Source organism: Bubalus kerabau, chromosome 6, assembly GCF_029407905.1.
Source record: "Bubalus kerabau isolate K-KA32 ecotype Philippines breed swamp buffalo chromosome 6, PCC_UOA_SB_1v2, whole genome shotgun sequence".
In the NCBI taxonomy this organism is placed as follows: domain Eukaryota; kingdom Metazoa; phylum Chordata; class Mammalia; order Artiodactyla; family Bovidae; genus Bubalus; species Bubalus kerabau.
Genome location: NC_073629.1, coordinates 52,162,936 through 52,188,897, shown reverse-complemented (window position 1 = coordinate 52,188,897; position 25,962 = coordinate 52,162,936). Strand labels below are relative to the sequence as shown.

At 40.1% G+C, this 25,962-nt stretch overlaps 1 protein-coding gene across 4 annotated transcripts in view; it reads left to right on the top strand.

Moving 5' to 3' along the window:
• Positions 1 to 5,679: 5,679 nt before the first annotated feature.
• Positions 5,680 to 25,962, top strand: part of BTBD8 (BTB domain containing 8) — a 95,296-nt gene continuing 75,013 nt past the window's right edge. For 3 of the 4 annotated variants that reach the window (XM_055585140.1, XM_055585138.1, XM_055585137.1), the window contains exons 1-2: positions 5,681 to 6,092; positions 13,652 to 13,846. In XM_055585140.1, the coding sequence (XP_055441115.1) occupies positions 5,944 to 6,092; positions 13,652 to 13,846 (344 nt within the window). In that variant the 5' untranslated portion in view covers positions 5,681 to 5,943. Of the gene's footprint in view, positions 6,093 to 13,651; positions 13,847 to 25,962 lie in introns of all 4 variants that reach the window. The other variant, XM_055585139.1, reaches the window with a different exon arrangement.

Below are 25,962 nucleotides of genomic sequence, written 5' to 3'. Positions count from 1 at the left end.
CATGCTACAGTCTGTGGGGTTGCAAAGAAGAGACACAACTTAGCGACTGAACAACAGCAAAAAAAAATAAGCCTCTTATTTCTTTTTTTACAATTTCCATTTACAGGAAATATATGGGATAAATGAGCATACCAAATGATGCTTGCAGAAAGCAGTCAAACGTAAAATGTGGCATACTCTACAGCTCAAATTGCTTAGGCTTCTGCCACAATGTCAATGTCATGAGGGAAAATACAGGAGAGGGAACTCTTTTAAATTAGAAGAAACTCAGGAGACAAAAGAACCAAATATAACCCTGCATCTTGTTTGAAAACTGATCCAAACAAATCAACTGTAAAATATAGTTTGTACAATAGTTAGGAAAATTTTACAATGGGCTATGTTGTAAATGGAATTATTGTCAATTAATAAGGAATACCATTAGTGGTTTGGTAATGTAAGGCAATGGCAACCCACTCCAGTACTCTTGCTTGGAAAAATCCCATGGACAGAGGAGCCTGATAGGCTGCAGTCCATGGGGTCGCTAAGAGCCAGACACGACTGAGCAACTTCACATTCACTTTTCACTTTTATGCATTGGAGAAGGATATGGCAACCCACTCCAGTGTTCTTGCCTGGAGAATCCCAGGGATGGGGGAGCCTGATGGGGTGCCGTCTATGGGGTTGCACAGGGTCAGACACGACTGAAGCAACTTAGCAGCAGCAGCAGCAATGTTATACAAGAAAATGTACAGCTTTTTTAAGAGATGCCAACTGAAGTATATAGGAGTAAAATGAATGATGTTGGGTTTTTACTTGGAAAATTTTTAGAAGAAAGGGAAGAAAGAAAGAGAAAGAATGGAAAGAAGAAAGGGACTGAAGGAGAAGGGAGAAGGAGGGAGGAAGGAAAAAAGGAAGGAAGCAATAAAAGATGAAAAAGGAAAGAAAAATTGGTACAGCATATATACCCAAATCTTCATAATTGCTGATTTCTATTTATTTGTTAATAATAGCCACAGCCTTGTCTAACTCAATGAAACTATGAGCCATGCTGTGCAATCCAAGTCTCTGCCCCAACCAGTAATGCTGAAGAAGCTGAAGTTGAACAGTTCTATAAAGACCTACAAGATCTTCTAGAACTAACACCCAAAAAAGATGTCTTTTTCATTATACAGGACTGGAATGCAAAAGTAGGAAGTCAAGAGATACCTGGTGTAACAGGTAAATTTGGCCTTGAGTTACAAAATGAAGCAGGTCAAAGGCTAACAGAGTTTTGCCAAGAGAACGCACTGGTCATTCCAACAACACAAGAAAAGGCTCTACATATGGACATCACCAGATTGTCAATACCAAAATCAGATTGATTATATTCTTTGCAGCCAAAGATGGAGAAGCTCTACACAGTCAGCAAAAACAAGACTGGGAGCTGACTGTGGCTCAGATCATGAAGTCCTTATTGCAAAATTCAGACTTAAATTGAAGACAGTAGGGAAAACCACTAGACCATTCAGGTATGAAGTGAAGTGAAATGAAGTTGCTCAGTCGTGTCCGACTCTTTGCAACCCCATGGACTGTAGCCTACCAGGCTCCTCCTTCCATGGGATTTTCCAGGCAATAGTACTGGAGGGGGGTGCCATTTCCTTCTCCAGGAGATCTTCCCGACCCAGGGATCGAACTCGGGTCTCCCACATTGTAGACAGATGCTTTACCATCTGAGCCATCAGGGATGCCCTAAATCAAATCCCTTAGGATTATACAGTGGAAGTGACAGATTCCAGGGATTAGATCTGATAGACAGAGTGCCTGAAGAACTATGGATAGAGATTCATGACATTGTATAGGAGGCAGTGATCAAGACCATCCCTAAGAAAAAGAAATGGAAAAAGGTAAGATGGGTGTCTGAGGAGGCCTTACAAATAGCTGTGAAAAGAAGAGAAGCCAAAGACAAAGGAGAAAAGAAAAGATACACCCATTTGAATGCAGAGTTCCAAAGAATAGCAAGGAGAGATAAGAAAGACTTCCTCAGTGATCAATGCAAAGAAATAGAGGAAAACAATAGAATGGGAAAGACTAGAGATCTCTTCAAGAAAATTAGAGATAAGGGAAAATTTCGTGCAAAGATGGGCACAATAAAGAACAGAAATGGTATGGACCTAAGAGAAGCAGAAAATATTAAGGAGAGGTGGCAAGAATACATAGAAGAACTACACAAAGATCTTTATGACTCAGATAACCACAATGATGTGATCACTCACCTAGAGCCAGACATCCTGGAATGCGAAGTCAAGTGGGCCTTAGGAAGCATCACTACAAACAAAGCTAGTGGAAGTGATGGAATTCCAGTTGAGCTATTTCAAATCCTAAAAGATGATGTTGTGAAAGTGCTGCACTCATTATGCTGGCAAATTTGGAAAACTCAGCAGTGGCCACAGGACTGGAAAAGGTTAGTTTTCATTCCAATCCCAAAGAAGGGCAATGCCAAAGAATGTTCAAACTACCACACAGTTGCACTCATCTCACACGCTAGCAAAGTAATGCTCAAAATTCTCCAAGCCAGGCTTCAACAGTACCTGAACTGTGAACTTCCAGATATTCAAGCTAGATTTAGAAAAGGCAGAGGAACGAGAGATCAAACTGCCAACATCCGTTGGATCATCAAAAAAGCAAAAGAGTTCCAGAAAAACATCTACTTCTGCTTTATTGACTATGCCAAAGCCTTTGACTGTGTGGATCACAACAAACTGTGGAAAATTCTGAAAGAGATGGGAATAGCAGACCACCTGACCTGCCTCCTGAGAAATCTGTATGCAGGACAGGAAGCAACAGTTAGAACTGAACATGGAACAACAGACTGGTTCCAAATAGGAAGAGTACATCAAGGCTGTATACTGTCACCCTGCTTATTTAACTTATATGTAGAGTATATCATGTGAAATGCTGTGCTGGATGAAGCACAAGCTGGAATCAAGATTGCCGGGAGAAATATCAATAACCTCAGATATACAGATGATACCACCCTTATGGCCGGAAGTGAAGAACTAAAGAGCCTCTCTAAAGAGTCTCTTGATGAAAGTGCAACAGGAAAGTGAAAAGTTGGCTTAAAACTCAACATTCAGAAAACTAAGATCATGGCATCCATGATGGGCGGCCAATCCCAAGTGATCCGATGGACGATCTGAAGTGATTGTCCCATCACTTCTTGGTAAATAGATGGGGAAATAATGGAAACAGTGAGAGACTTTTTTTAGGGGGATCTGCAAAATCACTGCAGATGGTGACTGCAGCCATGAAATTAAAAGATGCTTGCTCCTTGGAAGAAAATCTATGACCAAGATAGACAGTGTATTAAAAAGCAGAGGCATTACTTTGCCAACAAAGGTCGGTCTAGTAAAGGTTATGGTTTTTCCAGTAGTCATGTATGGATGTGAGAGTTGGACTAAAGAAAGCTGAGCACCAAAGAATTGATGCTTTTGAACTGTGGTGTTGGAGAAGACTCTTGAGAGTCCCTTGGACAGCAAGGAAATCCAACCAGTCCATCCTAAAGGAAATCAGTCCTGAATATTCATTGGAAGGACTGACGTTGAAGGTGAATACTTTGGCCACCTGATGGGAAGAACTGACTCACTGGAAAAGACCCTGATGCTGGGAAAGATTTAAGGCAGGAGGAAACGGGATGACAGAGGATGAGATGGCTGGATGGCATCACCAACTCAATGGACATGAATTTAAGTAAGTTCTGGGAGTTGGTGATGGACCAGGAAGCCTGTCATGCTGCAGTCGATGGGGCCGCAAGCAGTCGGACGTGACTGAGCAACTGAACTGAACTGAACTGAACTGATTTGTTTGTTTGAAATACTTCATATGAAAACATTTTTAAAGAAAGAAAAAACACTTCCAAGAGAATTGCTTTTCATGAAATCATAGTGCTTGGAGTGCTTTTTTGCCTTCCAAGGCAATTTTACCACATGAGGATCACAATTAAGGCCAACCCTAAATAAAATTATGAGTTTAGTATTGTTTACACTCAGAGCTCCTGTTACAGTAGGACTTTCTAGTGTTTCTGATCATAAAGCCTCTGAGGGAAAAATTTTGATAATTTCACTCCTATTAAGGTATGAATGACTACATTTGTAAATATATTAAAATAAGAATAATATTTTAAATAAAAAATTTCAGATTGTGGAATACATAGCACCATTAACACTATTTTTGTTTTGTTTTGAAAGAGGGTACTTTTTCTTGAATTACTTCACAAACTTGACTAAGCTGCCTAAGGCAGTTTAAGAGAATTAAATTTACATGGACCAGAAACCATGTGTTTATCCATTCCCAACCAGAGAGTAGACTAATTTTAACTTCATCAGCATATAAAGGGGCATAGTAGAGATCTTAGGGAACTTTGAACAGAAAGGATCTGATGCTGAACTGCCTGGTTTTAATACCTGTACCACCCTTACTGGCTGTGTGACCTGGGCTAAGTTACTTAGCATCTCATGCCTCAACTTCCTCATTCCATCTGTAATGGGGCTCATAGCAGTACCAACCTAAACAATGGTTGTAAAAATTAGTTGAGTTAATACATAGAAAGCAGGTAGAGCAGTTTTCTCACCTAAAAAGCACTCAATAAATATTAACCTATTATCTCTGACACTCCTTTCTACAGGAATAATTAAGAATCAATTAGCCACTATGTTTTTCAGAAATAAGGTGTCTGAATAATTGAGGTCATTATTCTGAGAAATGGCTACTTATTGGCTAATATTATGGTACAAGATCCATGTATTTTCCAAGCAATTAGTACCTACTTGTTATTACTTGTTATCTTGTGCACTCTGAATGAAGCAAAAAGATTGAAACTTCTTCCTTTGGAAGAAGTAATCAAATAAAAAAATACCAAAAGACTTTTAAAGTGATTTCGATTTAGCTCTTTTCTTCCAAAATATTCAAAACTCTGTAGCTCATCAATCCACCCACTTCCCCGCGAAATTCAAGGCTCTGCTCCTACAATCTTACTTCCTTTTCCCACCTCATACAATTTCACAGGTTTATACGCAAACCTCTGCAATATTACTGACATTGCTCAGCTAAAGTTCAAGGGCAGTTATATGAGCCACTCCCTGGATTAGAAGGGAAAGGAGTCTTCTAGAGGCTGTACACACCTTTTGCAGGGAGCTCAGGAGTGTTGTAACTCCTGTTGATTTTACGAAGTTCTTTCCTCAACACACTTGTGACCCCGTGGGCTGTAGCCTGCCAGGCTCCTCTGTTCATGGAATTCTCCAGGCAAGAATATTGGAGTGGGTTGCCATTTCCTTTTCCAAGGGATCTTCCCAACCCAGGGATCGAACCCAGGTCTCCCACATTGCTGGCAGACTCTTTACCGACTAAGCCACCAGGGAAGGCTTCCTCAACACTCACACCCCCAATTTTTCTTGCCCAAAGCAGGTAAATGAGAGAATGTGACTCGCCGCAGGAAACGGCCAGTGAACTTGTCTTTCCTGGGGGAAAAAAGCGCTGACATCCAGGAAGATAAAGTGCTGAGAGACTGCACTGGCTGATTTGAACGCTGCTCTCAATAAAGCATTATTTACACGACTTGTTAGCACCAACCAGAAAGCAAAGGGACAGGGATAAACGGCAGAACCGGCGAGTGCCGGAGGACAGTTCGCTCCCTGGTCAATAGGGGTCGGAGTGTCTGCTGGCGGAGGTAAACAGAGCTACCACGCCTGCGCACACCCTCCCAGGTCACGTGCCCGCTCCGGCCTGGCCTCAAACATTCTCCTGGATTGAGGTCTGGCGGCCCTAAGGGACCGTTAACAAACAGACGAGAAGCCGTCAACCTTTTCCTTTAGGGGGCGGATTCCGGGTAGGAGCCGAGCGTTCGGTTGGAAACGCCCCCTTCTTCTTGAGGCGGGGAAGTGAGACCTTGTCCTGGGCCTGCGGGGTGCCGCCGTGCTTCTTTGGGACATGGCCCGCTGTGGGGAGGATAGCGCGCCCCCCGGGGTACCTCTGGGATCCCCCGGAGTTTGCAGTAAGGGGTTGCAAAGGAAGGGACCCTGTGAGCGGCGCCGGCTGAAGGCGATGGTGTCGGAGCAGCTCAGCCAGGATCTGCTCAGGTAGGAGGAGGCGGGAACTCAGGCTCCTTCAGTTCTAAACGCTCCCCTCTCTGGAGCAGAAACTGTGGCTCCTTCTCTGTTTCTCCATCCCTTCCTTCTTTGTTCTCCTCGCCTCGGGCCACCGAGGGAGGCTCTCTTGTCTCTTCACTAACTGGCGGGTTCGCTCCCCCTGTATAACCAATCCGGAGGCCACGTACCAGGTTCAAGAGGAAAACCAAAGTTACTATCATAGTTCTGTGCGGCATCAGTTGATGCCAAAATACTCCCAACACGGGCAGACTTAGGTCTTGAAAGGCTTTCGCTAATGTCGGGGTGGACCCAGGTTTCGGGGTCCTGAAACACAACTTTATATGAGCTTAAACGGTTCTAAGAAAAAATGATAAAATTAGGTAGAAGGATGAGTATTTACAATGAGTAAAAATGGAACAACTCACCTGAGCGCTGGAGGTATCTTTCTTCTTAGCTTTCTTTCAACGGTTTAGCAGAAATACTTACATAGAAATACTTCCTGATTCCAACCTGACTTCCCCTCTCCTCCTAGAGTACTCTACGGCTCCCCGGCAACTCCCAGCTCCCGTGAGGACTTAAGCAAATGCAGAGTTGTTGTGAAGCTTAACTCAGGCTGTGATGAATCTCGTGAGAGTAATCCCTGTTTTTAAAGAAAATGAAGCTCAGAAATATTCCCTAGTTTCCATTTCTACCAAAACATTGATTCTTGAACGTTAGTGTGCATCAGAATCACCTGGAGGGCTTAGCTATACTGGGGCCCAGACACTTGTTCTGGTACAATTGGTCTGGGATGGGGCCTGAGATTTTTAAATGTCTAACAAGGTCCTAGGTGACTTTTGCATTTTTAACAAGGTCCCATAGGGTCGCAAAAGTCGGACATGACTGAAGCAACTTAGCAGGCACGCACCCCAGCTAATGCTGATGCTGCTGGCCTGGGTCTCTGGTTGAGAACTACTCAACCAATGTACACCTAATTACTGTCAATACTAATAACTAACAGTTGTGCAACATTTAAAAGTACTTACTGTGGCTCACAGTTAAAGCTCCAGAAGCTATTAATATAAACTGAACTTTATAAAGTTTAAAAAAAAAAAGTGCTTTTAATGTGGGCATTTCCATGAGAGATTCTGCCTTGTCTCCACCACTGGGGGAATTGATGTAAAAGATAGAAAGAAAAAAAAGAGTGATTCACCTGCTTCTAGGATGAATCTCTAAGGATGAGGCACACCTTTTCTTAAGTGGCTTTATTCTTCTGGCTGTATTGTTAGCCTTGAAGTTGTCATGAATTTAAGGAAAGTAATACTCCTAATTTATATAAAAATGAAGTTAAAAGTCTAGCAGGTGATGGATATTGCCCTAGAGTTACTATAGCATTTATGGAGACTTAGTTGTACTTCCCAGTAGATAGGAACCCACTCCAACAATAAATTTGATAATAAATAAAGTATAGCAGATGAACAATTTATCCTCATCCTCACAGCAAATAAGGATAGGATCCTGAACTCCCAAGTTCTTGTTACAAGCAAAGGTTTTGTTTTAAAAACAACAAAAAATTTTCATATGCTCACCCAGCCACCTTGAATGCTATGTTAAATTCATCTTCAAGCACAGCAATACTATTGATTTATTCTACAAATATTAATGAAGTAGCAAGCACCCGTGTGCTTAACACTGTATTACGTTTTAAAGAATCAAAGATTAGTAAGATATGACTTTGATATTATGCTTGCACTCTAGTGAGAGAGATAATAGCCAAAGAAAAGGAATGGGGAAGGGGGTGACTTGGGTGAGGCTTTATAAGTGATGGTTGAGTGATCTCTTGGGGATTGATTAAAATTTTATTAGGTAGAAATTAGGAAAGGAGAAGTTGGAGAGTATCTAAGGGAGGAGAATGGCTTTTATAAGGGCATAGAGATTTGGAAGAGCTTGATTTATTTGGGGAAAGCAAGTTATATTGGATTGTACCAAACAGCAAGGAACAGAGACATCTCTGGGTTACCCGAGGCAATAGGATATATGGAGAAGTGAGGAAAAATGGGAAACAGTTTCAGTTGTCAAAAAGCTAGATTTGATGTAGAATTGGAAAGTTGCTTGGGATATGACTGCAATTCTTTTATAAGACTTCATTGAGATATGGGTGATTGTTCAAGACAATTGTAATAAAAATACCTAATACTTATTACCATCCTGCTGAACATTGGGGTGACATGCAATGTTTTATTTACTCCACTCTGAGGTAAATCTTGTTGCTGGTCCCATTTAACAGATAAGGAAACTAAGCATCAGGTTCAGTTCAGTTCAGTTCAGTTGCTCAGTCATGTCCGACTCTTTGAGACCCTCTGGATTGCAGCACACCAGGCTTCCCTATTCTTCACTAACTCCCGGAACTTACCCAAATTCATGTCCATTGAGTCAGTGATGCCATCCAACCAACTTATCCTCTGTCGTCCCCTTTTTCTGCCTTCAATCTTTCCCAGCATCAGGGTCTTTTCCAATGAGTTAGTTCACATCAGATGGCCAAAGTATTGGAGTTTCAGCTTCAACATCAGTCCTTCCAATGAATATTCAGGACTGATTTACTTTAGGATGGACTGATTGGATCTCCTTGCAGTCCAAGGGACTCTCAAGAGTCTTCTACAACCCCACAGTTCAAAAGCATCAATTCTTTGGCACTCAGCTTTCTTTATAGCCCAACTCTCACATCCATACATGACTGCTGGAAAAACCATAGCCTTGACTAGATGGACCTTTGTTGGCAAAGTAATGTCTCTGTTTTTTAATATGCTATCTAGGTTGGTTATAACTTTTCTTCCAAGGAGTAAGCGTCTTTTAATTTCATGGCTGCAGTCACCATCTGCAGTGATTTCGGAGCCCAAAAAAATAAAGTCTGCCACTGTTTCCACTGTTTCTCCATCTATTTGCCATGAAGTGATGGGACCGGATGCCATGATCTTAGTTTTCTGAATGTTGAGTTTTAAGCCAACTTTTTCACTCTCCTCTTTCACTTGAGAGGCTTTTTAGTTCTTCTTCACTTTCTGCCATAAGGGTGGTATCATCTGCATATCTGAGGTTATTGATATTTCTCCTGGCAATCTTGATTCCAGCTTGTGCTTCATTCATTTCCATGATGTACTCTGCATATAAGTTAAATAAGCAGGGTGACTATATACAGCCTTGATGTACTCCTTTTCCTATTTGGAACCAGTCTGTTGTTCCATGTCCAGTTCTAACTGTTGCTTCCTGACCTGCATACAGATTTCTCAAGAGGCAGGTCAGGTGGTCTGGTATTCCCATCTCTTTCAGAATTTTCCACAGTTTATTGTGATCCACACAGTAAAGACTTTGGCATAGTCAATAAAGCAAAATTAGATGTTTTTCTGGAACTCTCTTGCTTTTTTGATGATCCAGCAGATGTTGGCAATTTGATCTTTGGTTCCTCTGCCTTCTCTAAAACCAGCTTGAACATCTGGAAGTTCATCTGGAATATGCCAGCAAATTTGGAAAACTCAGCAGTGGCCACAGGACTGGAAAAGGTCAGTTTTCACTCCAATCCCTAAGAAAGGCAATGCCAAAGACTGCTCAAACTACCACACAATTGCACTCATCTCTCACGCTAGCAAAGTAATGGTCACAATTCTCCAAGCTAGGCTTCAATAATATGTGAACCGGGAACTGACAGATGTTCAAGCTGGTTTTAGAAAAGGCAGAGGAAGCAAAGCATCAAGAGAAGTGGTTAAGTCTGAATAAGAACCTTGGCAGTCTGGTTCCAGGGACATTAAAGTGATTTGCCCAAGGTCTCATGGCCAGAATACAGATCAGTCAGTCTTCTTTCTCTAAAGTTATGGTAGTTAAGTGAAATGATCTTCCAGTATCTTTATTCTATCATTTCTGCTTCTCTCCTTACCCATTCCCTTTTCTTACTATACCTTGGATTTTCTTTAAAACTCCCTTAAGAGTTCCATCAGTTGGCTCTTGATTATTAGAGAATATCTCTGCTAGAGTTCACTTGTTTAACTACCACATTGGCTAGTGGTTAACCTTGGCTCAGTCACTTGTCCATTCAGAGGTGACTAAGAGCTTCAGGGGCATGTGGCACAATTTGGTAGCTTTATTTGGGAGGGGATTGTGGGTATGGCAAGCAAAGGGACAGTACATGAGGGTGAATGGGTAAAACTAAGACTAGATCATAGAGACCTTTCTTCAGTGAAGAATTTGGAATGTATTCTGGAAGCAGTGGAGAATCATTGATATTTTAAAAATACAGGATTCGCATAATTAGATCATGATTTGAGGAAAGAAATTGGAAAAAAATAAAAGGAAACCAACTAGATTTTTGTGATAGTCAGGGGACACATAACTGCAGTGAAAAAGGAAAAGATAAAATGGATTTCTGTGTGCAGTTCATGGACGTGGTGACCAATTACATGTGGAAACACAGAGAAAGAGAAACAGAAGATGGTGCTGAATCTTAGGACATTCAAAAGGAAGGAGGATGGTGAATGTTCAGGAAGCCTTATCCAGGGGACAATTGAAAATATGTCTGGAGTTTAGGAGGGAAGTTGGCATAGAAGATAAAATGGCTGGTGACATCACCAGCACCCAGCTGTCTAAGCTAACTATGAGAGAGATCCTACGTTATTTCCTTACCTTCACCTTCTGCATCCAGTTACCAACTCCTGTGGCACCCTACTCCAGTACTCTTGCCTGGAAAATCCCATGTACGGAGGGTCCTGGTAGGCTGCAGTCCATGGGGTCGCTAGAGTCGGACACGACTGAGCAACTTCACTTTCACTTTTCACTTTCATGCATTGGAGAAGGAAATGGCAACCCACTCCAGTGTTCTTGCCTGGAGAATCCCAGGGACGGGGGAGCCTGGTGGGCTGCCATCTATGGGGTGACACAGAGTTGGACATGACTGAAGTGACTTAGCAGCAGCCGCCATTGTATTACCTAAATATATTTTAAGTTAATCCCTCATTTTCTATCACTGTTGTTTCTCTCCTGGCTCAAGCCATGTACATCATTCATTTGTGTTGGGCAGTAGTTTTTCTTCCTCCAGTCTCATTTTCCCCTGATTCCTTTTCTACACAATAATAGATAATATTTTGAAAAATAAAATTGCCCATGTTTTGAACTATTTGGTCATTCCCCTTCAGCTGTGAGATAGAGTTAAGCTCTTTGCCTCTTACCCATCTTTATCCCTGTAGCTTCATCTGTCACTTCTTATCTCTCAGTACTCTATTGACCAATTTGTAGCTCCACACTCACACAAACCTTTGTAAGGAACATGGAGGCAGGAATCCCTCCTACTTTGCATTGCTTTCTTGACCAACTCTTACTCAGTCTTTAAAATTCCATATGCTTTTCCTATCCTCTATAAGGTCTTCTCTTATAACTGTCCCTGAAAAAATTTTACTAGTTTGTCCTATTGAATATTTCATACTTTTTATTTTTCAGACCTGGCCTCCATCTCTTCTATAAACTCCTTGAGGGCAGATACTATATTTTAGTCATCTTTGTGTCCCCAGTGCTTAGTTCATATTACACGCTCAATAAATTTTTAGTGAGGAATTTGGTTTAATCAGTGGACTAAAATGCTTTTGATAGGTGAATACAGTACTTGACAGAGAAATAAGATGCAAGAAAGCTGGGTCTGGACACCACTGAGCCTTTCCTCCAACCTGTCCTTCCACTAGGGTTTATTATTAGATGAACCATAAACCTCCCCTTAGTCAGATATTGTTACTTATAACAGATAACAAGGGCTTCCCTGGTGGCTCAGTGGTAAAGAATCCTACTGGTAATGCAGGAGACTCAGTTTGATCCCTGGGTCAGGAAGATCCCCTGGAGAAGGAAATGACAATGCACTCCAGTATTCTTGCCTGGAAGATCCTATGGACAGAGGAACCTGATGGGCTACAGTCCATGGGGTCGCAAAAGAGTCAGACCCAACTTAGCAACTAAACAACAGCAACAGATAACAGGATTTACTTGTAATTGATCCAAGTGGTTTTATAAAATAAAAAGCACGGCATTTTCACATTAACATTTTTAAAAACACATTGACTTTTTTTATTTGACAAATACTCCTGAGCATCTATTATAAACAAGACAGATTCCCCAGTGAGCTGTATGGCTGTCAGCTCCCCCAAGTAAATGCTTGTTTATTTATTTGGAGAGGAGCAGGGGAAGGGTAGAAGATGGATGGGAAGGAGAATAAATGGAATATTTGTACAATTTGAGTTTTTGTTAATGTTTGGAAAATCAATACATTTTTGTGTAAATTTAACAGTCACTTATGAAAATAATTTATTAAAATATTAACTAAAATGCATCTTGTTTGGTCACTGTTTCCAAGGGTCTAAAAGCTTTGTGCTCTGAAACATTTGTTTTGTTTAGCGTAAAATACAACGAAGTCCAAAAAGCAGATATTGAGCTATCTAATGGAAGATACACAGTTTTTGCCTTTAGGGAGTTTATTATCTGGTAGGGAGAAAGATATATAAAAATAATAATGATGCGATGACAAAAGTGCTATGAATAGAGGTAGGTACTGAGGGACCAGAGGAAAGAGCCATTAGCTGAGTCTTGGGGGAGTGTGTCAATGGCAACATTCTAAGCTTTCACTGTAATGAGGTCCTTATCCATACTTGTACCTCCTGTAGTGTTTTAGTGTGATCACCAGTTATATCCTGCAATACAGAAGTCCTCTGAGAATGCATACCTTGCTGATGATAATGTTATGTAATATGAAGTATTATTTAATGTTGCAGAGTAAAAATATAGAGTTAGCACATAGAAAAAGAGATTGTATGACAGTTTTCTCTTATGATGCTGATTTCTGTTCTTCTGTCACTTTACATGACAGCTTTACCATAACTATGTTTGCACATTAGTTATGTCCACATTGAATGGGCTTTCCACATGAGTCCATCATTTTGATAATAGAGATTAGAGCATGATTAGTTCTAGTTTTTTTTGGGGGGTGGTCGATGGAAAAGGGCTTAAATGTCACAGTCTTGACAGCTAAGCCTGCATTTCAGACTTGTATTTAACAATAGAACACAATAGTGTACCAGTTTCTGGTCTGAATTGTCTATTATAACCACATCTGGTTTGCTGTTTACTTTTTTGGCTTCGGTTTTAGTAAGATTTTTTAAAGTTGATTCAATAATCAGTGAACACATTACTTTGTGTTCTCTTTCCAAAATAAATCTAAAGTATGTACATTTTAAAGGAAAATCGACCTACGTAGAAGATAACTTTATTGTTAGAAGGAATTAAAAAGAAAGGATACTTTTTGAAAAAGTAGTCTTACTCTTTCAGTGTAATTACCTTTGTTTTCATTATAAATTTTAGAAAATTGCATGCTAAACCAACATTAAACAATGTTCTTTGAATGAGTTGAGAATAAGCTCATTTTCATATTATTTTGTTATCTGTGTTTTTAGTTTATGTGTTATGTTAAAAAATTTATTTTATAAAAATGAGTGTATTGTATGTTTCTAAGCATCACTAATTAAACTGTGGTTCCTTTTTATTCCTTATAGGCTTCTAAGAGAAGAAGTACATACAGATGTTACTTTCTCTATAGGTTGTACTTTATTCAAAGCACACAAAGCAGTCCTTTTAGCAAGGGTTCCTGATTTCTATTTTCATACTGTTGGACATACAGATAACTTAAAAAATCATGAACATGTCGCTGTGGAGAACTTTGAAGCTTCAGAATTTAGAACATTTTTACAGTAAGTGCTTTCTTTATCTTTTTTCCTCTTATTTAAATCTAGTATGTATTTGTTTATTTTTTAAACATATGTGTGTGTTTATTTCATGTATTTTCATAGCTGTTTTATAGCCTTCTAAGAAATCCATTCATTTAAATTCCATATTATCTTAATAATTAGTGTTAGTAGAATCTAAGTATTAGTATTAAGAGTTTTTAGAGGGTTAGTATTCAGAAAGGCTAATTTCTCATTTGAGAATGATCCTGAGAGAGGAGAAATGGTACTGCTGTCCAGTAATTTGAATGAATTACTCTATGCTGAGGTTTCTTAACCCTGGCACTATTAAGTTGGATAATTCTTTTTTGGGTGGGAGCTGTACTGTGCATTTTAGGATGTTTAGCAGCATCTCTGGCCTTCAGCCACTAGCTGTCATTGGCACTCCTTCTCCCTAACCTTCCTGAGCCCTGACCCCAAGTTATAAATACCAAAATGTCTTCAGATCAGATCAGATCAGATCAGTCGCTCAGTCGTGTCCGACTCTTTGCGACCCCATGAATCGCAGCACGGCCAGGCCTCCCTGTCCATCACCAACTCCCGGAGTTCACTCAGACTCACGTCCATCGAGTCAGTGATGCCATCCAGCCATCTCATCCTCTGTCGTCCCCTTCTCCTCCTGCCCCCAATCCCTCCCAGCATCAGAGTCTTTTCCAGTGAGTCAACTCTTCACATGAGGTGGCCAAGGTACTGGAGTTTCAGCTTTAGCATCATTCCTTCCAAAGAAATCCCAGGGCTGATCTCCATCAGAATGGACTGGTTGGATCTCCTTGCAGTCCAAGGGACTCTCAAGAGTCTTCTCTAACACCACAGTTCAAAAGCATCAATTCTTCGGCGCTCAGCCTTCTTCACAGTCCAACTCTCACATCCATACGTGACCACAGGAAAAACCATAGCCTTGACTAGACGAACCTTTGTTGGCAAAGTAATGTCTCTGCTTTTGAATATGTTACCTAGGTTGGTCATAACTTTCCTTTCAAGGAGTAAACGTCTTTTAATTTCATGGCTGCAGTCACCATCTGCAGTGATTTTGGAGCCCAGAAAAATAAAGTCTGACACTGTTTCTCCATCTATTTCCCATGAAGTGATGGGACCGGATGCCATGATCTTCATTTTCTGAATGTTGAGCTTTAAGCCAACTTTTTCACTCTCCACATTCACCTTCATCAAGAGGCTTTTTAGTTCTTCTTCACTTTCTGCCATAAGGGTGGTGTCATCTGCATATCTGAGGTTATTGATATTTCTCCCGGCAATCTTGATTCCAGCCTGTGCTTCTTCCAGGCCAGCGTTTCTCATGATGTACTCTGCATAGAAGTTAAATAAACAGGGTGACAATATACAGCCTTGACTTACTCCTTTTCCTATTTGGAACCAGTCTGTTGTTCCGTGTCCAGTTCTAACTGTTGCTTCCTGACCTGCATACAGATTTCTCAAGAGGCAGATCAGGTGGTCTGGTATTCCCATCTCTTTCAGAATTTTCCACAGTTTATTGTGATCCACACAGTCAAAGGCTTTGGCATAGTCAATAAAGCAGAAATAGATGTTTTTCTGGAACTCTCTTGCTTTTTCCACGATCCAGCGGATGTTGGCAATTTGATCTCTAGTTCCTCTGCCTTTTCTAAAACCAGCTTGAACATCAGGAAGTTCACGGTTCACATATTGCTGAAGCCTGGCTTGGAGAATTTTGAGCATTACTTTACTAGCATGTGAGATGAGTGCAATTGTGCGGTAGTTTGAGCATTCTTTGGCATTGCCTTTCTTTGGGATTGGAAAGAAAACTGACCTTTTCCAGTCCTGTGGCCACTGCTGTTTTCCAAATTTGCTGGCATATTGAGTATAGCACTTTCACAGCATCATCATTCAGGATTTGGAATAGCTCCACTGGAATTCTATCACCTCCACTAACTTTGTTCGTAGTGATGCTTTCTAAGGCCCACTTGACTTTTCATTCCAGGATGTCTGGTTCTAGGTCAGTGATCACACCCTTGTGATTATCTGGGTCATGAAGATCTTTTTTGTACAGTTCTTCTGTGTATTCTTGCCATCTCTTCTTAATATCTTCTGCTTCTGTTAGGTCCATACCATTTCTGTCCTTTATCGAGCCCATCTTTGCATGAAATGTTGCTTTGGTAGCTCTGATTTTCTTGAAGAGATCTCTAGTCTTTCCCATTCTGTTGTTTTCCTCTATTTCTTTGCATTGATTGCTGAAGAAGGCTTTCTTATCTCTTCTTGCTATTCTTTGGAACTCCGCATTCAGATGTTTATATCTTTCCTTTTCTAGATTGCCAAATGACCTCTGTGAGGTAGAATTGCCCCCTGTTGAGAACCATTGCAACATACTGACTTCTGTATTATTGTTTTGTAAAGCATTAAATTCGGAGAAGGCAATGGCACCTACTCTAGTACTCTTACCTGGAGAATCCCATGGACAGAGGAGCCTGGTAGGCTGCAGTCCATGGTGTCGCACAGAGTCAGACACGACTGAGCGACTTCACTTTCACTTTTCACTTTCATGCATTGGAGAAGGAAATGGCAACCCACTTCAGTGTTCTTGCCTGGAGAATCCCAGGGATGGGGGAGCCTGGTGGGCTGCTGTCTATGGGGTCTCACAGAGTTGGACACTACTGAAGCGACTTAGCAGCAGCAGCAGCAAAGCATTAAATTAAATATGTTTACAAAAATATCAGGTCATAACTTTTTAATCTTCTGGCTTGTGTGTGGTCAAAATTTTTGAAGAGAACATCCATTGAACTTCTTAGTAATTTGGGGTACTCATGTTTGGTGAGTTGTCATTAGCTAAATCATGGGAGACACTAAATTAATCCCTGTTCTAATTAAATAGAATTCCGTTTTAATGCTTTACTGTTATCTTCATAGATGTATAATGATTTGACCCTCATTCTTTGCCAAATGTATCCAGAAGGGAAATACTTTCTAAGATAGTTCTTCAGAATTACATCTCTTTTTTAAAAAAATCTATTTCAATTACTTTAGAGGGGACTTTTAACACTTTAGAGTTTAAGAACATGTACTGTAGAGCTAGAATGCCTGGATTCAGATCCCCTGCTCTGCTCTTCGGTAGCTGTGTGCCTCAGACTTCATCCCTCTTGCCTAGAGTTTCCTCATCTGTAAAATGCCTGGCACACAATAAGCACCATAAAAATTGTTAACTAAGTTTTTGCACTTGTGAAGCTTAAGGTGCTTATCTGTACCTCATTTCAGTTATTTAATTCCTGCCCTCTCACAATTTCTTACCTTTCTCCAATATATGAAAGGTAGTATTGTTCTAATGATATTCTAAATTTTTCTGTCACATCCCCATCACATACACTTATTCAGCAGATATTTATTTGGCCCTGTGTGTGAGGTCTAAGTATGTACTGATTAGTGATTCTTGATTTTAGTGTTTAATAATGATGTTATGTAAATGTGGAACTAAGTTTTGAAGCCAGTACTGGCAGTTGTGTCATTGTATAGTACTATAGGTTTGTCAATTACTGGTTTTTAACAGCATCTTTATTGAGGTATAATTCATATAGCTCAGATGTTTCACTTGTATAATTCAGTGATTTTAGTATTTACACAGAGTTATGATCACAATTTAATTTTGGAACATTTTCAATATCCCCAAAAGAAACCCCTTACCCGTTAGCTATCACTCTACACTCTCTCACCTCTTGCCCTAGGTAACACTAATCTATTTTCCGTGACTGTTCTGGACTTTTCACATAAAGGAAATCATGCAATTTGTGGAGTTTGAGCCTGGCTTATTTCATTAAGCATAATATTTTCTGGGTTTATCCATATTGCTGCATATATCTACTTCATTTCTTTTTATTGCCAAATAATATTTCATTGTATGTCAGTGCCACATTTTATATGTCCATTCTCCTGTTGATGGACATATATGTTGTTTCCACCTTTGGTTAATGTTTCTATGCATATGCCTATGCAATTTGTGTGTGTGTGTGTGTTGTGTGTGTGTGTGAACCCATTTTCATTTCTCTTGAGTATATACCTAGGAGTGGAATTGCTGGATCATATGGTGCTATGAGGGCTTCCCTGGTAGCTCAGCTGGTAAAGAATCCGCCTGTAATGCAGAAGACCCCAGTTTGATTCCCAGGTTGGGAAGATCTCCTGGAGAAGGGATAGGCTACCCACTCCAATATTCTTGGGCTTCCCTGGTGGATCAGACAGTAAAGAATCTGCCTGCAAAGCGGGAGACCTGGGTTCTATCCCTGAGTTAGGAAGATCCCCTGGAGGAGGGCATGGCAACCCACTCCAGTATTCTTGCCTGGAGAATCCCATGGACAGAGGAGCCTGGTGGGCTACAGTACATGAGGTCACAAAGAGTAGGACACAACTGAGCACTAAGCATAGCACAGCACATTGTGCTATGAACATTCCTATGCAATGTGTGTGTGTGTGTGTTTGTGTGAACCTATGTTTTCATTTCTCTTGGGTCAGTATACCTAGGAGTGGAATTGCTGGATCATATGGTAATTCTATGTTTAACTCTTTGAAGAAATGCCAAACTCTTTTTCCAAAGAGGCTATACCATTTTACATGCCTTCAAACAATGTATGAAGGTTTCATTTTCTCTACATCCTTGTAACACATGCTGTTATTTTCTGTCATTTTTATTATAGCCATCCTAGTGTATGTGAAGTGATATCTCATTGAGGTTCATTTGTGCTTCCCCAGTAACTAATGATTTGGGCATATTTTTTTGTGCTTGTTATTTGTATGTCTGCTTTGGAGAACTGTTTATTCACATCCTTTGTCCATTTTTCAATTGGATTATTTGTCTTTATATCATTGAGTTGTAAGACAGTTCATGTATTCTAGATACTAGGCTCATATCAGACATGATTTGCAAATATTTTCCTCCATTCAGTGGGTTGTCTTGATGGTGTCATTTACAACACAAAAGTTTTAGATTTTTAATGTAGCCTAGTTTATCTAATTTTCTTTTGTCAGTTTTGCTGCTGGTATTATAGATAAGAAACCATTGCCTATTCTAGGGTCATAGAAGATTTATTCTTACACTTTTTCTACAAATTTTTTGGGTTTATGCTTTTAGCTCTTACATTCAGGTCTATGATCCATTTTGAGTTAATTTTTGTATATAGTATAAGGAAGGGGACCGACTTTATTCTTTTGTATGTTGGATATCTAGTTGTCCCAGTACTATTTTTGAAGAGACTGTTCTTTCCCCGTTGGATTGTCAATATATCCTGTTGAAAATCAGTTGCCTATTGCTGTGGACTGAGTTGTTTCCCCTGAAAATTCATGTGTTGAGGCTCTACTGCCTAATGTGATGGTATTTGGAAACTGTGCCTCTGGGAGGTATATTAAGATTAGATGGGACCTCATGATAAGAACCAGAGAAGGCAATGGCACCCCACCTAGTACTCTTGCCTGGAAAATCCCATGGACAGAGGAGCCTGATAGGCAGCAGTCCATGGGGTCGCAAAGAGTTGGACACAACTGAGTGACTTCACTTTCACTTTTCACTTTCATGCATTGGAGAAGGAAATGGCAACCTACTCCAGTGTTCTTGCCTGGAGAATCCCAGGGACGGGGGAGCCTGGTGGGCTGCTGTCTCTGGGGTCACACAGAGTCAGACACGACTGAAGTGACTTAGCAGCAGCAGCATGATAAGAACAGTACCATTATAACAAGAGACACCAGAGAGAGAGTTGTTCTCTCTCTGTTTATGCCGTGTAAGGATACAGTGAAAAGGTGACTAACTGCAAGCCATAAAGAGTTCTCACAAGAACCCCGCATGGTGGCACCTGATCTTGATGTCTAGCCTCCAGAACTGTGAGGAATAAAGTTCTGTTTAAGTCACCAGTCTGTGATTTTTGTTATGGCAGCCCAAGGTGACTAATACATAGACATTAGGGTTTATTTCTGATCTCTCAATTCATTTCCTTTGGTCTGTATGTCTATCCTTAATACTGATACCAATTATCAATTTAACTTTTATGAGAAATCAGAGTTGGATTTTTGTGTTATTATGTCCTGAGTCCTAGGTAGTTTTTAGATGCTAGTCTTTTAGTTATTTGCTAACACACTTTTTGCCTATAATAAAAATCATGTTGACTTTAGTGTATAAAATTCTTTTGGATAATTAAACTTTAAATATATGTGTGTGATTTGGCTTATTTTTCTTCATTTTATGCTCTGACAGTTGCTTGAATAATCTGTTTTTATTATTTCAGTTTTTTCATATGAAGCTACAATATGCATAAACAGAAAATTGTCTAACTTTGGCTTTCTGTTTGTAAAAACAGTATGATATGCTGTAATTTAAACAGATACTTTAAGTGTAATTTAGAAAATCATTATCATTTTCCAGTATAGATCATTGGTTCATTGTTGAGTTCCAACCATCAATTTAAAAATACTGTATACACTTTTGTGTTTCTAGTAGGTGGTGGTGTAGTGGCTTTGTTGTAGAGTAGGCGCTGTGGTCAAGCAGGTCTACCATTTCTAACTGTGAGAATGTGGATCACACTAATTGCTTCTCATTAGTTTTATCACCTTAATAAAATGGATATAATGACAATACCTACCTCATAATGTTGTTGCGAAGGTTAAATTAGATGCTTTTAAAGCACTTAGCACAGTGACCTGGCATATAGTAAGCACTGAATACATTTTAGTAAGTATTATTCCTAGTAGTAGCCCTATAAAATTATACATTTCTCTAGCTACTGAGTGTACGTTTAGAAAAAGATGCTTGGGAAAGGTCAAATTTTGTATATTAGAGAAAGAGAAATTATATTAATGCTACCCTTTATTTATTATCATTGAAGTGTTAGGGAAAAAAGATCAAATGAGAGACGATATGGTAGAGTGGAGGAAGCACTGAGTCTGGCAACAAGACAGAGCTGCCTTTTGCCTGTGCATTACCTTGTTTTATGATTTCTTTGAGTCTCGGTTTTCTCATATTTAGAATAATAAAGTTGGAGTAAATGACTTTGTGCTTCCTAGCACTTCACAACCCTCTATTTTAAGTGTTAGATTTATGTTTCGTGTTAGATTAGTGATGTATGTCTGAAGTATGTTAGGTAAGGTCCTTGAGATTAAATCTGCTCATCAATGTGAACATTGCTAATGATATCTCATCAAATCAGATCAGATCAGTCGCTCAGTAGTGTCCGACTCTTTGCGACCCCATGAATCGCAGCACGCCAGGCCTCCCTGTCCATCACCAACTCCCGGAGTTCACTCAGACTCACGTCCATCGAGTCAGTGATGCCATCCAGCCATCTCATCCTCTGTCGTCCCCTTCTCCTCTTGCCCCCAATCCCTCCCAGCATCAGAGTCTTTTCCAGTGAGTCAACTCTTCGCATGAGGTGGCCAAAGTACTGGAGTTTCAAAGTACTGAATGATGCTTTAGCATCATTCCTTCCAAAAAAATCCCAGGGCTGATCTCCTTCAGAATGGACTGGTTGGATCTCCTTGCAGTCCAAGGGACCCTCAAGAGTCTTCTCCAACACCACAGTTCAAAAGCATCAATTCTTCAGCGCTCAGCCTTGTCTTGCATATAGAAAGTTCTTGTAACATGCCTCCTCCCCCTTTTTTTAAAATTTATTTTTTTATTGAAGGATAATTGCTTTGAAGAATTTTGTTGTTTTCTGTCAAACCTCAATGTGAATCAGCCATAGGTATACATATGTCCCCTCCCTTTTGAACCTCCCTCCCATCTTCCTCCCTATCTCACCCCTCTAGGTTGATACAGAGCCCCTCTTTGAGTTTCCTGAACCACACAGCAAGTTCCTATTGGCTATCTCTTTTACATATGGTAATGTAAGGTTCCATGTTACTCTTTCCATACATCTCACCCTCTACTCCTCTCTCCCTATGTCCATAAGTCTATTCTCTATGTTTATTTCTCCACTGCTGCCCTGTAAATAAGTACCATTTTTCAGTACCATCTTCAGTACCATTTTTTTAGATTCCGTATATATGCATTAGAATATGATATTTCTCTTTGTCTTTCTGACTTACTTCACTCCGTATAACAGGTTCTAGGTTCATCCCACCTCATTAGGACTGACTCAAATGTGTACCTTTTTACAGCTGAGTAGTATTCCATTGTGTATATGTACCAAAACTTCTTTATCCTTTTATCTGTCATTGGACATCTAGGTTGCTTCCATGTTGTAGCTATGGTAATTAGTGCTGCAATGAACAATGGGATACATGTGTCTCTTTCAGTTTTAGTTTCCTCAGGGTAAATGCCTAGGAGTGGGATTGCTGGATCATATGGTGGTTTTATTTGTAGTTTTCTAAGGAATCTCCATACCATCTTCCATAGTGGCTGTATCAATTTACATTCCCATCAACAGTTCAGGAGCGTTCCCTTTTCTCCACACCCTCTCCAGCATTTATTGTTTGTAGACCTTTTGATGATGGCCATTCTGACCAGTGTGAAGTGATACCTCATTGTAGTTTTGATTTGTATTTCTCTAATAATGAACTGTGTTGTGCATCTTTTCATGTGTTTGTTAGCCATCTGTATGTCTTCTTTGGACAAATGTCTGTTTAGGTCTTTTTCCCACTTTTGATTGGGTTGTTTGTTTTTCTGGTATTGAGTTGTATGAACTGTGCAAAAGCTTTTAAGTTTAATCCTTTGCTGTGCAAAAGCTTTTAAGTTTAATCAGGTCCCACTTGTTTACTTTTGTTTTGTGTTACTCTAGGAGGTGGGTCATAGGGGATCTGCTTTGAATTATGTCATTGAGTGTTCTGTCTATGTTTTCCTCTAATGGTTTTATAGTTTCTGGTCTTACATTTGGGTCTTTAATCCATTTTGAGTTTATCTTTGTGTATGGTGTTAGGAAGTGTTCTAATTTCATTCTTTTACATGTAGCTGTCCAGTTTTCCCAGCACCATTTAGTGAAGAGGCTGTCTTTGCCCCATTGTATATTCTTGCCTTCTTTGTCAAAAATAAGGTACCCATAGGTGCATGGGTTTATATCTGGGCTTTCTATCTTGTTCCATTGGTTTATATTTCTGTTTTTGTGCAAGTACCATACTGTCTTGATGACTGTAACTTTGTAGTATAATCTGAAGTCAGGAAGGTTGATTCCTCCAGCTCCATTCTTTTTTCTCAAGACTGCTTTGGCTGTTCAGGGTCTTTGTGTTTCCATATGAATTGTGAAATTTTTTGTTCTAGTTCTGTGAAAAATGCCATTAGTAATTTGATAGGAATCACATTGAGTCTGTAGATTGCACTTGTTAGTATAGTCATTTTCATAATATTAATTCTTCCTACCCAGGAACATGGAATATTTCTCCATCTGTTTATGTCATCTTTGATTTCTTTCATTAGTGTCTTATAATTTTCTGTGTATAGTTCTTTTGTCTCCTGAGGTAAGTTTATTCTTAAATATTTAATTCTTTTTGTTGCAATGATAAATGGGATTTATTCCTTAATTTCTCTTTCTGATTTTTCATTGTTAGTATATAGAAATGCCAGTGACTTCTGTGTATTGATTTTGTATCCTGCAACTTTGCTAAATTCACTGATTGGCTCTAGTAATACCTCCTCCCCTTTTAAAAAGAAGATTGTATTGAAATTTGTCTGTGTTAATATAAAGCGTAAGGAGAGGAATATAAAGTATTGAGATTATGATTTTTTAGTAAAAATTCTGATCAAAGAGTCTTTGAAAAAAATTTTTATATATAGCAACTTCAGATATGGCTCAAATGATTGGCAGTGGAAAGTACTGATAGTTTTTTCTTTATGACCTCGTGATAAAAATCTTTGATTTCTTAAGACTTACCACACTATAGTTGTCTGAAAATGTGTGTGCATGTTTATGTGTGGGTAAAAAGGGAAGACCTTTAAATTTTCAGTTTAACATCAATGCTAGGATAAAATGTCAACCAAGTAAACACATAGAACAGCAGCACAGCATGAACAATTCCATTTCCCCTACAGCTTTCTCAAATCCTTTATACTAGTAGGGCTGAAGTGGGTGGAACAGGTACCTTGTAATATTAACTATGTGTATAGACAGCAAGGCAGCCCACTCCAGTATTCTTGCCTGGAGAATCCCATGGACAGAGTCTAGTGGGCTGCAGTCCACGGAGTAGCAAAGAATTGGACATGACTAAAGCGACTGAGCACAACAGAGCACATATATATAACTTGGACCCTCACTGACTGGGGAAAGACTGCCCCTCCCAGAGTTAGCTAATTCCCAGAGTGTGCCTTTAATATGCAAACCAAGTAACCCTGAATCCATTCCTACACTCACCTTTCCCTCTGGTTCTTACACTCTAGAAGGCAACACTCCTCTGCCCTAATCATCCCAGAGCCAGATACCAGACAACCAGAGACCACCTTTATAGCTCAGAGCCCCCTCTTACCCAAATTATTCAAACTCTTTAGTCCTAAACTTGCTCACCTGCTTACTTTGCCTCACTCATTCCTTCCTCCCTCCCAAAACCACTTTTGCTCCCTCCTTTTGCCTCCAAATCGATCCTGTTGCTCAGTTCTACCTGTTGAGTACTTTGCTTCTGACACTTACGGTCACCAGATTTGTAGTTTTTTCCCCCTTGCCAAGCAATTCTCAGGTTCTCCAGATATCAGTTGGGTGTCTTACAGATTTAATTCAATTCTGACACTGTCTACCTGGAGATTGTTACCTGTGCTTCTGACCATCTGAATGCAGATTCCTTTGGCCCCTCCCTCAGTTTCAGCTCATTTGCTGGAGCAGCTCCTAGGACTCAGGAAAATATTTTACTTGACATATTATTGGTAAAAACTCAGAAACAGCCAGATGGAGGTGATGCATAGGGCACGGGTTATGGGAAGGCGCTTCCATGCCCTCTCAGGGTTCACTACTCTCCCAGTACCTCCATGTGTCCGCCAACCCAGAGGCTCACTGAAACCCATCTAAAGATGCAGGCTTCATTACATAGGCATGATTGATTAGTGTGTGTTAATAGCTCAGTCGTGTCCAAATCTTTGTGACCCCATGGACTGTAGCCTGCCCAGTTCCCATGGAATTCTCCAGAGAAGAATACTGAGGTGGGTTGCCATTTCCACCTCCAGGGGATCTTCCTGACCCAGGGATCGAGTCTGGGTCCCCCACATTGCAGGTAGATTCTGTACCGTCTGAACCACCAGGGAAGCCCAGTCATTGGTCGTTGGTGGTTAATTTAACCTCTCCCCTCTCCAGAGGTGGAGGGAAGAGCTTAGTTCCAACCTTCAAAGCACTTGGTTTTCCTGGATTCCAGTTCCCATCCTTATGGGCTTTCTAAAAGTCACCTACCTCCCTAATGTAAACTCTGATGTGGTTTAAAGGGGCTTGCTATGAATAACTAAAGACATACATTTCATTTTTATCCTTCTGGAGCTATTTCAGGAACTGGGAATAAAATTAAGTGCTGTAATAAAGTCTATGCCCCAACCAGTAATGCTGAAGAAGCTAAAGTTGAATAGTTCTATGAAGGCCTACAAGACCTTCTAGAACTAACACCCAAAAAAATGTCCTTTTCATTACAGGGACTGAAATGCAAAAGTAGGAAGTCAAGAAATACCTGGAGTAACATGCAACTTTGGCCTTAAAGTACAAAATGAAGCAGGGCAAAGGCTAACAAGAGTTTTGCCAAGAGAACGCACTGGTAATAGCAAACACCCTCTTGCAACAATGCAAGAGAAGGCTCTACACATGGACATCACCAGATGGTCAATACCAAAATCAGATTGATTATATTCTTTGCAGCTAAAAATGGAGAAGCTCTATACTGTCAGCAAAAACAAGACCAGCAGCTGACTGTGGTTCAGATCATGAAGTCCTTATTGCAAAATTCAGACTAAAATTGAAGACTGTTGGGAAAACCACTAGACTATTCCGGTGTGACCTAAATCAAATCCCTTAGGATTATACAGTGGAAGTGATAAATAGATTCCAGGGATTAGATCTGATAGAGTCCCTGAAGAACTATGGATGGAGATTCTGACATTGTACAGGAGGCAGTGATCAAGACCATCCCCAAGAAAAAGAAATGCAAAAAAGCAAAATGGTTGTCGGAGGAGGCCTTACAAATAGCTGATA